Source organism: Euprymna scolopes, chromosome 2 (assembly GCF_053919585.1).
Source record: "Euprymna scolopes isolate OS-2025 chromosome 2, ASM5391958v1, whole genome shotgun sequence".
Classification (NCBI taxonomy): domain Eukaryota; kingdom Metazoa; phylum Mollusca; class Cephalopoda; order Sepiida; family Sepiolidae; genus Euprymna; species Euprymna scolopes.
Window position 1 is genome coordinate 111384199 of NC_136483.1, and position 16195 is coordinate 111400393.

Consider the following 16195-nt stretch of genomic DNA (forward strand, 5'->3'; position numbering starts at 1 on the left):
GACCTTTTCTGTATGTATGAGGAACGATCTCTACCAAACTCCTCTTTAAATCTTTGGTGTACACTTAAAACTTGACATATAGAGGATTTAGATCTGTGGAACAAATTCAATTTGGTTTGTTACCGGTAAAAATAGCTGCTAAGCGATCAAAATTGAAACAGGTTACGTATACGCATGCACAAATATACATTTATATCTTTAACAACGTTAAGTTTTTATGTGTATGGATTTAGATCAGACGGTAATAAATAAGGTTGAAGAGCTACATATTTTGGTTTAGATTCTAGCTGATGGCATCCAAGTCATTTTTTTTTTTTTTGCTTTTGAAATCAATACACTATATTAGGTACAATATAATAATCAATAGAGTATTGACTCTATAATAATAAACATGAAATCTGCATAAATTAAAATATCATATTTAACCGTATTTTATGATCAGGCAATGCCACATGGTCCACATGTATGTATATATATATATATATATATATATATATATATATATATATATATATATATATAAACAATATTTCTTCCTTTTAAACCCACTTCATTAAATACGATAGACAACTTCTGTTTGGATTCCTAATGTATTTCCTTGCTTCTAGCGAGAACTGGCTGATGTATCTGCCATAATCGTTTTATACCTCTGGTTCGTCAGTATTAATCACCAGGGATGATTATCAGTAAAAGTCATGGTTATAATATATTTATAGGGTAATATATATCCTTTATTTTCAGGAATCCTGTGTTATTTTCTATATTACTAGAGTACTAAGTTAGTGTAAACTTCATTTAAGGATTTAAAATTCATTATTGTTAAAAACATTATTTTTTGGATGACTTTTGTTAGATAACATTATTCTAGAACATACTAACAAACAAAAAATGCATGTACTATAAGCTCTACCCATGGAAAAAAATCAATTTGTTGGATTTATCAGCTTAAATGCTATTGGGTGTAACTTAGAAAATTCGACAGGATACCTTTTTGAAATTCTAGGAATCAGTCAAAATCTTGGAAACTTAGGAGTCAGACTCTGCAATCCTGTTTTTGTTTAGCTCATGCCCTTTCCTCTTCCATCTTGGTTCTTCTATTCTTACCCATATCTTGCTTTCTTCCTCTGACTATACCTTAGTCATTTCATCCTCCCATCCTCGACCATCGTCTTATCCTTTTACTCTATCCATACTCCCATCTTGCTCTTTTTGCTCTTCCCTCCTTTTTCCTCCATTCTTGGCTTGTTGTCGCTGCATCACGTATCATAGTCTTACCCATCTCCTGGGCCCCACCCTCTTGTCGGAGACACCTCCTCCTGCCTATTCTTTCGAATTATAAAACTAGTTATGATTTTAGTTTTTAACTACCTGGATTTGCCGGTTTGCTATCTCTTCGCAAAGTTTGTTATTTTAAATATTTGAAACGTCAATCTATCTACTAGATAATAAAATAATCTCGATTTTCCCTCCTGCATCTACAGCTTGAATAGAAAAAATAACCGAACACTTTCAAAACAGATCTTTCATATTCACACTTACAGCAATTCCTAAAGCATGTTTCATGAACCTATGCACACATTTTAATTCCGATTTAAAACATTATTACATTTATTTCAAACAAACTACTTCTCTCAAATACGTATTCACACAAAGATAGCAAAGAGTTTTCCGTGTTATTTTATTAACAAATATAATTATTTTTAAGAAACCGTTTCTTATTTCATTTTGTAGCTCATATTAATTCCAATCATGATACACAAGATTTTAAACAGAAATAATTAGCGCTCCCTCACTTTCACTTACATTCTAAATAGCATCTTGAATGAATTCGTACAATTACTGATTATTGTTGCTTGTTTTTCATGACTACTCATTACCTAGTTTAAAATAAACATTTAATTCATAGCTTTATTGTAACACAAAGCAAAATAATTTCTCATTTATTCACATAGATAAACATTAGCAGTTTAGTCATTTCGATACAAATTTATCTTTTAAGTGTGATTAAAGAAAAGAGGTATGAAATAAATTTGCTCTTTCACTTGCTATTTAGAAATAGATCACAACTTGTTAAAAAATCAAGTCGATCTTTCTAGGAAAGAACATTTGAACATAAATGTTAAATATTTGTCTAGAAAATAAGACAATATTGTGAACAGAATAATTTGGGTAATGTCTGTAGATTAGGTACAGAATTTCAGTTTTGGTTGCTGCTTTGCAGACACTGCAAGAAATGTCCCTTATCTTTATCTCAGATAACGTGAGGTCTTGGTGAAGCTTGTGAACTATTTTTTATATAATTACAAACTGTTTTTGTAGAAAAAAAATAATGAGTATTTGTAAATAGAAAAAAAAACATTTTCAACTCATTTAAGTATTTGTGAAAGAAAGCAGTACTTCTGCAGTTTACAGATCAAGCTGAAATAATAACACTATTATTTAGAAAGTAATACTTAACATGGGGAAAGGGGCTTTATCTGTTCTATACTTTCACCTAACAATTTAATAAACAAAAGACACCATAAAAATGCAATTAAAAACGTTTGATTTTTTTATGTGAATTGTAATGGGGAACACTTTCTACCTTGTCACCATCTTCCAGTCTGCAACTGGCAAAGTCAGCAACCAGAACTGATTTTCAGTGCCTAATCTTTATCATAACTATTATTTGTTATATCAAAATCAAAACAATCATTGAATCGAAAAAAATAATAAATAATAGTAAATCAATAGTGTCCTTTTTCGAAACCAATATGCAAATGACTTGGTGACTGATATCGCATATATGTAAGCACATGGTGTGTCTATCATGTAAATTTGAATTAACTTGAACTAGGGTGTATTGACTTTATTGTTAATCCAAGAAATAGGCTCAACTTTTGTATTTATTTATTTACAGAGTTTTACCATTTATGTACCACAAATTAAGGCACGATAAATGTGCTCCTTCTGATTCTCTATTCGTGTGATATTTAGGCACATCATTAGAGCAAACTAAGATTCTTATGTCAAGAACAACAGGAAGCAACCAATTTTAATTTAGACGGACTGCTATGGTGTTTTTTCCTTGCTAAAAATATTTATAAAAAATATTTTTGTTTAGATTCAGAGGAATATTTCATAAAATACATGCCAAACATGAAAAGAAAAAATGTTCGGGTATGTTTTATTGTTCACAGTCCTTCGAAAAATTGGTGCAAAAATCAAATGCATAACAAATAAATGCTATCAAAGGCAAGATAAGTTACTCTTGTACCTACCTGGACAGTTTTGTTAGTGGTTTTGATCACTTTAAAACGTTTAATTGGTTTGAAAAACAAAGTATCTCGCATTTACATGAGAGAACAAAAATGGCTGCGTGTTTAGCCATAAAATTCGAAAATTTGAAAATGACTTAAAATTAAAATATATTATAAAAAATACTGTTAAAAACCTACCCAATATATGTCACGGTAACGTAGATTGGGTGAGTTTCTAACAGTATTTTGTATAATTTTGAATTTTATGAGCTAAGCATGCAGCCATTTTTCTTGCTCTCATGTAAACGTTAGACACTTTGTTTTTTAAACCGATTAAACGTTTTAAAGTGAGAAAAATCACTAAAAATATTGTCCTGGTAGGTACAAGTGTAACTTATCTTTCCTTTTGATAACATTTATTTGTTATGTATTTGATTTGAAGGACTGTGAACAATAAAACATACCCAAATGTTCAGCCAAAGAAAAAATGTTTGTCTACTTTTCAAACTTTGATTCGTATTTTGTTTAAATATTTCCCTCTAACTATAAATAATTTTAGTGAAAAAAACAGCATGTCAGCCACCTATATTAAAATTGGTTGCTTCTTGTTCTTCACATAAGAATCTTAGTGTTCGAATGACGTCACACGAATAGAGAATCAGGAGCCATTTGTCGTATGTAAAGCAAAAAAAAAAAAATCGGTTTTCGTGGCTTTTATTTCATTGTAATTTCTGTACAATTGTACAGAAATTACAATGATAAAAAAAAGCCATGTTCTCTGGGGTGGGGAGTATTTGTTTTTGTTGTTGTTGTTGTTTCTTTGTTTTGTTTTTTGTTTTTTCATTTGATTTGCCATTTTCTCCTTAACCCACTTTTGCACATGAGGGAGGTCTATTGATGTTATTGCCCTTTCTGCTTAGACAACACAAAGTCTGGAAGAACTGCAAGTTACGGATCTTCACTGTTGCACGTATCCTTTTCCACACTGATTCTAACAGGAATTTAAATCGACCAATGAATTACTGTACACAAATTTCCATACCATGAAATATCTAGCTTCAAATGTACGTATGATTTGAAAAAGTGAATAGAGAGATTTTTCACTTCTAGCGGTGCCAGTATGGAAACAGAATGGTCAACGAAGAAAGATAATTTTATGGACATGGTGAATAGTAGAGGGATAAACAAATATGAGTAAAATGGAAGGTATTCATTTCATCATGGCAACTCTTTCTAAAATTGGAAATTGTGAACCAGTGTTAATCTCAAAAATTCCAAATTATATTTTAGGCTTATTTTTTATTTATTTATTCTATTTTTGTAAATAATAATTTGTTTTCAACAATTTTTTTTTAATTATTAACTAATTTTATAATTGGAAATATATTACTAGCAGATCTTTTATTGAACCATTTTTCATAATTTTTTAAGTTTTTACGGCATATGAGAGTACATAATAGTGTTTTCACCTAAATTATTGATAGATGAATTATCTTGCTTATAAAATATTATTTCCAGAGATGACAGTAGCTAGGTGGTTAACAGCACAAACTGAAAACCTGGTTGTGCCAAGTTCGAATCCAATTCGTTTCACAGAAACACTTTCATCAAACCCACACTTAACCTTGTGTTTCTTCTTCTGGAGAGAAGATAAATAAAATATTTTTTCCAAATTTTAAATTACAAAACGTTTTGACTGTTTTAATATATTTTCGGACAAACAACAGCTGTTTTGAGATGACCATAAAGATAACATAAAAGTAAGCAACTCATTTTATTTACAGGAGGTTAGACACAAGATCAGGTGTTAAGTTTAAAAGTATATTTATTTACTTGTATATTTATTTATATGTATATATATATATGCGTTTTGAACAAGACTGAATAAAGAAATGGCTTCCTTTTTCACATGCCCACCCTTTTTAAGGTAAAAATAAAAATCCATTTCTTTTATTTCTCTTTTTTATACATATATATATATATATTGACATTTAAACAAAATTAAAACTGGCTTCTTTTTACATGCTCCAATTTAAAAATCCAAATGATTTCTATTTTTGTTATGTATGTTTAAATATATAAATATATTTATTTTTGAACTGAATTAAAAAATGAACCAAAAGGACTTTCCCATTATAAAAAAATAAGGGGTTGCAGTATTTTTGATACATAATGGGGTATGGTCCCTCGCAGTTGGAAGATTCTATTTATAAACGATGCTGCTAGGAATTGACAAATCAAATTAGTTCACGTTCTGCTACCAACCAATCAGAAACCAGAATTGCTCCGTAAAAATGAAACCTTTTTCTTTAGAAACCTTGCATATGCTTTCTTCATGTCAACACAGAAATAATCTTTTGCTCTGTGGCTACAAAATTATAAAGTCAGGAACCTAAACAAAACAACTGTCTACTGAGAACCGGTCAACTCCAGGACTTGTATAGAACAACTAACCACCGGAAACTGTTCTGAAACTAAACATGGCTTCCAACTAAAGAACAGTGCATCAGGATTAGCATACTCTGACCTACAAAAACTTCCTAAGCAGGACCATTAGCATTTCCTAGTAGAGGTGCCTCAGGCGATTAACGATAAACTAAGCCATTCTAAAAGAGAAGGTAAAGCCTGGAAAGGTGAACTTCATAACACTGAACAGGATTATAAGTCAGACAGCAACAAAATCACTATCCAACTGATGGTTGAAGACGAATCACAACTGGTACAAACATAAGTTGTTCAACTTAGTTTCAGTAATGCAAGAATGTCTTAAGAGATAAGTCAGTTTATGAACTTTTTTAATGAAATAGATAACACTGATCAACAACAAATTTGCTCTTTGCATTTTTTCAGCTGATTAAGGAAGAATCTGAAATCCAAAAATCACATTTGTTTTGTTCAATCAGGTTGTTTTTACGTTTTTGTTCAAATGTGCGTATGTGTGGAGCATTTTTAAAGTCGTGGGAGTAAAATGGCATGTTTTGATTGGAAAGTATTATTTTAATGACAAAAAGTATTCAGGTCTGGTAGTTCTGAGTGATTATGTTGAAAAGGGATTGGTTTGAAGTCATATAATCTCAAAATCTCCCAAAAATTGGTGCTCAGCATATGGAAAGAAGGATTGGCCTGTGTAGGAGGAATTGGTACTTTGCAAAGAAAGGAATATTATCAATGACCCTTTAGTAAACAAAGACAGAATACTCTTCCCACCGCTGTACATGAAGCAGGACTTAATCATGTAGTTCACTAAAGCTCTGGACAAGGATGGTAACTGCTTCACTTGTACTAGGCTTTTCTAAGATTGACCATGAAGAAGATGAAACCTGGCATCTTTGATGATTCTCAGATTGGCAGCTCATCAGAGATCCAGAGTTCAAAAACTCAAGGAACAAAGTGGAACTGGAAGTGTGGAAGTGAAGAAGTTTCTTGACAACAATAAGGCCAGAAATTACACAGAACTTGTCAACAACATGCTGACTGCTTTAGAAACCTGGGCTGCAACATAAGCATCAAGATGCACTACCTATTTTCACATATGGACCAGTTTCCTGAGAACCTGGGTTCAATGAGTGACCCACAGAAGGAGAGATTCCATAAGGACCTGAAAGAGATGGAGACCAGGTATCAGGGTTGCTGGTTGACTACTGTTGGAATCTGACAAGAGACCTCCCTGCCACTGAGCATTCCAAAAGTTCAAAGAAATGGATCTTCAAGTTGAACAATGATGAAGCAACATGCAATTGATGTGTACTTACATTTATCAATGCTCACCATTTAGTTTACAGTAATCGATATTTCTATCAGGTGATCAATAAATGTTTGTGACAAAACAATTTTTCTCTTCAAAACATATTTAAGATATGTGTTGACAAAAATCAGTTGATAATGCTACAAAAATGTAATCGATTTTGTCACAAAATCTGATATTTTTAAAATCAACTTAACACAAAAACCTTTTCTGATGCCACTGATTGATTCAGCAGTGCAAAAATACCCTAAGTCAGTTGTAGAAATCTAGACAACGTTCAAAAGTAAAATTTGTTGCCCAGTGTAATAGTAGTATTTATGATTTAATGGGTATGAGTAGTCTAGTATATATATATATATATATATATATATATATATATATTAATTTGGGTGAAACCCTATCATTGGCTAATGAAAGCATTAACCCTCGGGAGAGAATCTGATTGGTTAGATAGCTAGATTAAACACCATGTGGATATATAAAACCTCCCGGTAATATGAATACCATGCATTTATTCTGATGATTCTCTGTGATGATGAAACACAGAAACCTCCATGTAGTTTAATTGCTACAAATATATTTTCCTAACTTACTATTTACTAATATATAGTATTACCATTTATTTACTCACTATGAGTTTTTACATTCGTCATTATCATAAATTACTTACAATAACAATTGGTGTACTTTGGACAACTCTGTTTCTTTTGATGACTTTTGTATATCGGCCGTTTACCATTGATTCCTGGCTAATAACAATTGTTGACTTTTTCTAGAATTTAAGTGGTACTAATTCTATTATATATGCGTGGGGGGGGATGTCCGCTTATATTGAGTCAATGTTCATATTTATGGTGCATCAACCCTTTTGGTAGGGTTTATAAAATAAAAGCGGAACATACCTTTTTATATCTTGTCTCCGCATCTTATAATTGTGTTGTTCCTCTGGAGCAAAAGCTCATAACAACGCAAGTCACTTCTCTGGACAATTGGAACTTTATTTGTTTCATGGTCAAAGTTGTGTTTCTATTCTCTGCCTATCCTTAGGAGGGTGGGAATTTCTCTATCATTTCATCTGCTATACATCGCTAACTCTCGTCACTTCCACAAGAAATCTTCATCTTCTGATGAGTGTCTCTCAGACTTGAACTGTCGACACTAAACTCGAACTGAATTCTAACTGATTGACTGACTAAAAATGTCCCATGTGTGTTTCTATATATTTTAGGGGTAGAGGAGGGATATGGGTCCCTCTGTCACTGACACATCATTATGCACTCAACGCTCATCCTTGTCAAAGTTGTTCCAGTTTTAAGCCTGACTCAACCAATTTAATTTGATTTGACCCCTTAATCCCATCTACACTAGAAAACCTGTTTAACCTCTGTTGGCTTGTTCTTCATTACATTCCCAAGGTTCATGTACTCTCTGCTCTTCCAATGGCAGTCTGAATGGTGCTCTCTCGTCTCAATATGCCTATGTGCCTTGACTTTTCACAATCATTATGAGGAGTGCTATCAATACTTTTTTCAAGGGGAAGAGACATTATTTCAGATGTTCGTGGCGTCACATAGTCCTAATCTCTTCAGGTGCTACCAAATCAGATTGTCTGAAGATACTGGCTTCCTGAATAAAAATGTACCAATAAAAACTTATTCCACAATTATTGTATTCAGCATTAAATAACACAAAAAGGTTTGATGTGTCATAAAACAAAAACAACCAATCACCAACCATCTGCTCAATTTAATCTTATGTGGAAAAAACTGCTTTTGTAAGCATGAAATTTCCTGACATGATAATTTTATTGGAAAGTTAATATACAGTAGCTAAAAAAAATTGCATTTATTTTTAAGATTATGATGTATTGGTGCTAAAATTATTTTCTAATTGTGGCCGCTTTGTTCATTCATTCATTTCGTATGAATCAGATGATTCTATTGTTGGCATTAGTTTTCCCGATGTCTTTCTAGTTTGAATTCTTTTTAAAAACACATTAGATACTTACAGGAGGGACCACTTGAAGGTTGTTAACATCCTAAGTGAATTTATTTCTGTGGAACGAGCTGGATTCAAACTTTTCACATTTTGGTTGTCTGTGTCATTAATCACTTAACCATTTTCACCTCCCGGTCGTTCTGTAAAACTAGTCAATACTCCTCGTCGATATACAAATTGGAAATTTGATTTTAATAACAATTAAATTTAATTTTGATACCGTTTTTATGATTATTTCTTTTTTACATACCCGTATCTGTATATAGTTAAAATGGTAATCTGTTGAGGCAAGGTCTGAAGAATATGGTGAGTGATACATAATTTTCTAGGCAAATTTTTCTACAAGATCATTATTTTTTTTATGCAGTGTGAAAATAACTTTTGTGGATTGATCGGCTGAAAATGTAATTATTTCTGCCGTTTTTACATTGTGCATTTGATTGAACGTTTTGTTGCTTTCTTTAACAAACATTTCCAAAGAACTGGAAGATAACAGTATCCAGATGGAGAAGGATCTTAACCAATATATGTATAACCTTCGAATAGAAGCAGAAGTGAAGATTGTAGAAATGGTAAGTAGCATTTTTGATTTTTTAAAACAATAAATTCTTTGAGTTGGTTTTCAAAAATTATAAAAAAAAATTGAATTAAAATTTTCATTTCCGGAAAGTTATACTTATAATAAACATATAAAGAGTGTAATTCAGTGTTATAAGAGGAATAACAAGAGTGCTCAATTATTTGTGCAAGAGCATGCATATAATTTAATGGATACTATACATTAGCTTGATCTCCCATGGGTACCTTCAATTTCATGGAAACACAGGAAACTCGACCCACAGGATAATTGTTTGATAAACTGGTCACATTTGGTACCTTTGATACTTGGAGTTGAGTTGACAGTGTTTTTGTGAAACAAAATTCTGCATTAGTTTCACCTCCATCGGTACCTTTGGCAATAAAGCTACACAGAAGCTTCCACATTTCATATCTGTCGAATCATCAGGCTAAAATGCCTTTACCCTGACGATTCCCTCCGGGGATAAAATGCTTCTGTGTGGCTTAGCTACTATATATTTTCTAGAACTTATTACCTAGCTCTATTCGCATATCGAACATTGGAAGTAATTACTAAAAATCAATAAATATTTTATCTTTTTGTATCATTTTATGTGATTACATGAAGAATTATATAAATATAACTTTCTATTATCTATTATTAACTGTTCTTAATTTATTGAGACATAATATTTGAGAGGAAAATACTTTAAGACTGTTATGTGGCGGTGATATGTATTTGAGAGTGAAATCTGATTACATGTGGTTAAAGAAATTAATTAACGGATATCATGGATTATTAATTTGATTGTTTTATTTTTATACTCTTTCATTTTCATGCTCTTTTTGTATTTTCCTGCCCTTTTATTTAATATATTTTCATACTTGTTTATTTTTATACTCTTTTATTTTTATATAGTTTGTGCATAAGTTTTAATGAAAAGGAATTTAAAAAAATAAATGATTAAATTTTTTTATGTGCTATTAACAAAATGTTTCATACTAGCTGTACTGATCCGAAATTGTTTGAGGGTGTATTTATATTACAATTTATTTTGCATTTCTATTTGTAAGCTATGTGGTTTTCGTTTTTCAAAATAGTTTTTGTTTCAATCAATGGTAATTAAGTCAGTTAAAGATAATTTCAGCCATTTGAAAATAATTTGGGTCCAAAGTATTACCTGGAAGGAATTAATTCGAATTACTTTTATTGTTCTTAACAATGCAAAGATCCACAATAAAAATTTAAAAAAATGATAATGGAAGTGATTTGACTTTATATATTAGGTTTGCACATTGAGGGCGCATATGTTTATTCTTAATAACACTATATTTTTGTTTACAGAATAGCTCAGATATTTCAGCGTATACATATGAGCGAACCCTAATGATGGAACAGAGAACCCAGCTGCTCAACAATATGCGGCTTCAAAAAGAAACGGTATGAAATTTACTTATGTTTCTTTTTTTAATATTCATTAATAAGTCTAAATTTCATAATCTGATTTTTTTTCTATCTTTAAGGAAAATAAAATGTTAAATATTTATGGTTAAGATTATTGGGGTAAATGGTTAGTTATTCGATAGCTCTAGAAAATATCTGGCTCTTGATTCGATTCAATTTCATTAATTTGGTAAAAAAAATAAATAAAGTAACCATGCTCCAATTGCGTTGTAGGGAAAGGCTGGTAGACATTTACTCAGAAGAGGATAAAAGAGCCCAGCAAATTCACCTTGAATTGTAGCGTTGTTGGTGCGTTTATTACCTTTCTTAGAAGTCTATTCTAAGGTCCAGGAATCCTGATTAAGTAAGGGTCCCTCTTTTGGTTCGATGGAAATCGGCAGTGAAAAAGTTTCATTTGATGTAATTATTTGCATTTAATGTATCTAACTCCTGGATAGGTCAGAGATATCCTAAGATTATTCATTTTGGTAAGCATTATAGAAAACAGAATATTGTGCAGAAATCAAATTTATTGGCAAAAAAAAAATAGCAAAGTTTAACAAGCCATGTAAAAGGATAGTGAGAAGGTTTATACATCTGTATACGGTCTGAATATGTTTTGTCCAGGCGAATTTAACCCTAGATATGATAAACACTGTCATTATCTCTGGTAGGCTGTTCTTCAGAGCATAAACATGGACAGAGAATGCTGCCTTTCTTCTAATGAGATGAGAGCAAGTATAATACATCTTTTTCTATGTTTTGTAAAGACCACGACTTTGCAGTAGGTAAATGTTTTTCGAAAAGTATATTTGAATTCTAGTTGATTCTCTTTTATACCAGAATACATCCGCTTGTATCTTCAGCTTCACAAGTGAAAGGTAAAAATATCTCCATTAACCAAGTGGATTTTTAAACTGACTACGATTGACCAACATATTAAAATGTACTATGAGAAAAAATCATCAAACTATTGTTACCAAAATAACTGCTAAGTTTAATAGATATTTGTAAAATAAAATGGTATTTTGTGAATGTTAAGACACAAATATGATGAAATAATTTGGATGAAAACGATTCTATATAGACAAAATTAATAATAATTATATAAATACAACAGAAAAATGAAAGACTTTGAAATGAGGTAATATTTGTCTTTCGCTGGACAAATGTTTCCCATTACAATCTAGCTAAATGAAGGGTATGGAAGTATACTTTCCTAAATGCATTTTGAGACAACTTAAGGGCAAAGAGTTATTTCCCTTTTAAATATTTACAAGTATTATTTTCTAGATGCACTTGTTATCCATCTAAAAATGAGTCTAGCTTATTTCTGACTTAAAATGATGGCCTGGTACTGATTAAAGCTGGATATCTCATAAAAACTGCAACAGTAGATATAGAACAGTTAAGGAAACAGATCCAGTCCACAAAAAACATGGGAGGAATTGATAAAAATGAAATGAGAGAGATAAAAACTTGCACGGAGGTAGGGTATTATATAGTAAGCTTGCACATCTAAAAACAAGAATAGAGTCAAGGTTCCAAAATTTTATACTAGAATTGTCCACAATGATCCAGGATGTAATGGATAAAGTACTTAGTAAAAATTCCAGTTGTATGTGATACTTTTCTAGAGCTTTGAGGTTCAATCCTCATTGATACTCAGAACACAAGTGCAAATTACTCCAAACTTCTATTCAGTCATGGCTGGTGGAATGAGAGCATGCTACATCAGTGGATTAAATAAAGGATTCAGATTTTGGTGCAGATTCCCAAGTTCGACAGAAAGCTTCTCGAGCTTGAAAAGATGTACCTAAAAATGGTAGGTGATTACATCGTCTAAAACGTTGTGAAAATCACACTCAAGATGAGAACAGTAGTTCAAATAATCCAAATAATGCAAGAGATAGATTAGTCCGAAAATCAATTTCTTAAAGCTGTCCAATACATGGCAGCATGAAACCAAATATGAGAGTAATAATGCAATTAAGAGCTTTGAATCTAAGAATTATTTTGTCCAACCACCGTACAAATAAAAACGTTAAATTTATGTATGATTTGAATTGAATTTTGTTTTTAAAATGTATCTTCTCGTCATTATCAGGCCCAATCAATTATTGACCGTGCACACAACCCTAGTCAGTTGGAGTCTAAGGATGCCACTCTAGAGACGGTGGTTGAGGAAGTAGTGGAAAGCAACGAATCTGCAAATTCACTCGAACTCGACCGAAGCCAATACACCTTCTCCCCATCTGAGGGGCGGTCTATTGGCAAGGAACTTGGAAAAGAATTGTTTCAAATGAAGCCGTGAGTATAATTGTTTTTTTTTAATCTATTTTTTGTTTTACTCTTTTTTCATCCTAAACAATGAGTATTGGCATTTGATGCAAGCAGCTACTATTTGGAATCATGTCTAACAGGGGATTGTGAGGAGTTAAGTAGCAAGATGTCTATTCACATTTACTTATGCATGTCAGTATAGTCAAGGGAAGCAGGAAACAGGAAGAAGGTTCCAAAGTCTAGCAGTCTGAGGGAAGAAACTAGAGTAGGAGGCTTTTCAACATCTATGGATTTCAGTGGTAAAAAGGGTGAAATTTTGCTGCTTTTCAGGTTAGTCAGAAGTATGTACGTTAAGGGGACATAAGTGCTATGAGTTCATCAGAACACATTCCATTAAAGTACTTGTAGAACCGACCCAGGAATGCAACATTGCAGTGATGGGACAGAGGTTGGAGTTTGGCTATTTGATTTGAAACTTTGTCTTGGACCCTGTTTAAGAAAGAGAGACTAGTGGTAGATGCACAGTCCACATGTGGCAACACAGCTCCATGCATGCGTGAATAGTGGCTTTGTAAAGATTTAGGATACTCTCAGGTGTGAGTAGTTTTCTAGCACGTTAGATGGAGCCCAATTTCTTTGCAGCAGCCTTGGCAATGTCTTCAATGTATTTGTTCCAATTCGTGTTACCTGTGAATGTTAAGCCGTGGAGTTCGAGTGATAAGCTTGTATATAGGATGTTATTTTAGTTTTTATTTCTTATCTTTTGGATCATGACATAATTTGACAAAATTACAACCTGCCCATGGAATATTTCAGCAATATCTGAGCTTGTGCACCAACCACTAATCTCTCGCTTCTTGAACACAGTGTAAAAAAGAATTTCTAACCTAATAGATCATGTGCCCTATGCTAAGCTGCATCCCCTATTGCATCAATGTAGTATTGCATTTCTGTGTTTAGTTTAAAGGTATTTTCATGAAATATTCTCCAATAAACTTCCTGTATCTGTACCTCCACCCCCAAGGTAAATACCCCCCGACCTACCCGACTAGCAGCAAAATCCCATCACTTTGTTGTAGAAGTTATAAGTTGCTGGAAAATTTTCTAAACTTTGGGAATTCACTTCTTGCTCCTTGTTTCCACTATCGTATCAATATGCAACTAATTGTAGCTGAATTACAGATTGATGTTTACCCAATAATTAAAAGAAATACAGATGTAATTCCTTCATTTTGCTCTCTCTATTCTGTTATTATCTCTCTCTGCTCTATTTCTCCCTCTCTCTCTCTCTCTCTCTCTCTCTCTCTCTCTCTCTGCTCTGTCTTTCTCTCTCTCTGCTCTATTTATTTCTCTCTCTCCCTCTCTCTCTGCTCATCTTTCTTTCTCTCTGCTCTATTAATCTCTCAATTTGCTTTATTTATCTCTTTTTGCTTTATTTTTTCTCTTCCTGCTTTATTTCTCTCTCTCTCTCTCTCTCTCTCTCTCTATCTCCCTCTAATTTATCTACCTCTCTCTACTTTATTTATCTCTCTTTCTCTCTGATTTATCTCCCTCTCTCTCTGCTTTATTTATCTCTCTTTCTCTGATTTATTTCCCTTTCTCTCTCTCTCTCTCTCTCTCTCTTTCTCTCACTCTCTCTCTCTCTCTCTCTCTGGTTTGTTTCTCTCTTTTTGCTCTATTATTCGGTATTTGTGCACTTATTGAACCATGCTGAAATAATATTATTTAGAAAGCCATTCTTAACATGGAGAGAGGAGGGTGTTTTGTAACTATTCTGTAATTTCACCTAACAATTTAATGAAAAAAGATATCGTAAAACTTTAATTTAACTTGAAAATACTATTTAAAAATAGCGCGGTTCAATAAGTGCACACGCACCTATTATTCCATCGCACACACTGTTATTTTTCTGCTTTGCTTTCTTACTGTATCATTCTCATTCTCTCTCTGCTCTATTGTTCTCTGGGCATATATTTCTCACAATCTTATGCATCATATTCCCTTCTCTATGTCTTATCAAACATTCCTCCCCGTCCCCCTCAATTTAGAAGACTCCTTTTTCAATAAAATTTTTTTTCATTCTTTTCACTCCTCATCTTTTTACTATGCACACATTTTTATGTTCATATTTTCTATTGCAGTGATAAGAAAAATGTCCGAAGAATGCACACTGCTGTGAAATTGAATGAAGTGATTGTTGAAAAATCGCATGAGTCCCAATTGGTCATCTTAAATCTTCCCACACCTCCGAAATCCGAAGCTGGTGAGCAGAACTGTATCCTTTGCTGCAAAATGGACGACGCTTCTTTTTCTTTTATTTCAAATTTATTTCCAAAACTATATTGCAAATCTGCCTTTGGAATATATATCTGATGAAAGATGTCTCATCTTTATTTTATTTATTTTTAAATAAATGACTCTCTCTTTCGATAAGACCCCCCCCCACACACACACACACACGCCATACATTTTTTTTTTAATAAACTCCTATGACTAAATTTCATTCAATCATTCTGAAATGGAAGACTTACATAAAATCTCTTGTTAAGGTCGCTGGACAAATGGTTGGATCATTCTACTGTTCTAGAAAGCACCTCACCCCTAACACAATCCTCTAACTGTTAATATGCCAGATACATCCTACTATGGAGTACTGCTATTATATATGGAGAGCCGTCACTCAGAATACTGTTTTGTCTTGACAAAGGAATACAAAAGCAACGAATAGATAGATGTTCTCTTCTCATCTCTACAGCTAAGATTTCCAAGATGGAGTCTCATCTAACTCCTGACCAATCTGGTTTTCAGCCTGGTAAGTCATGTGTTGAACTTAATTAAATACATATAGGATTGGTTCCATAAGACTGGTCAGTGGTATGTTTTTTATAGATAGTTAACCATCAAGTGCTTTTGTTAAAAGCTATCAAA

The 16195-nt window shown here is 32.6% G+C and overlaps 1 protein-coding gene and 1 long non-coding RNA gene across 5 annotated transcripts in view; one reads left to right on the plus strand and one right to left on the minus strand.

Moving 5' to 3' along the window:
- LOC145294181 (solute carrier family 12 member 4-like) overlaps positions 1–16195 on the plus strand; it is a 377042-nt gene that overhangs the window by 352260 nt on the left and 8587 nt on the right. For all 4 annotated transcript variants that reach the window (XM_080141297.1, XM_080141303.1, XM_080141288.1 and 1 more), the window contains 5 exons: positions 4118–4209; positions 9463–9554; positions 10886–10981; positions 13092–13294; positions 15409–15542. In XM_080141297.1, the coding sequence (XP_079997423.1) occupies positions 4118–4209; positions 9463–9554; positions 10886–10981; positions 13092–13294; positions 15409–15542 (617 nt within the window). The remainder of the gene's footprint in view (positions 1–4117; positions 4210–9462; positions 9555–10885; positions 10982–13091; positions 13295–15408; positions 15543–16195) is intronic.
- LOC145294196 (uncharacterized) overlaps positions 1–16195 on the minus strand; it is a 113620-nt gene that overhangs the window by 66096 nt on the left and 31329 nt on the right. The gene's annotated exons all lie outside the window — the stretch shown is intronic.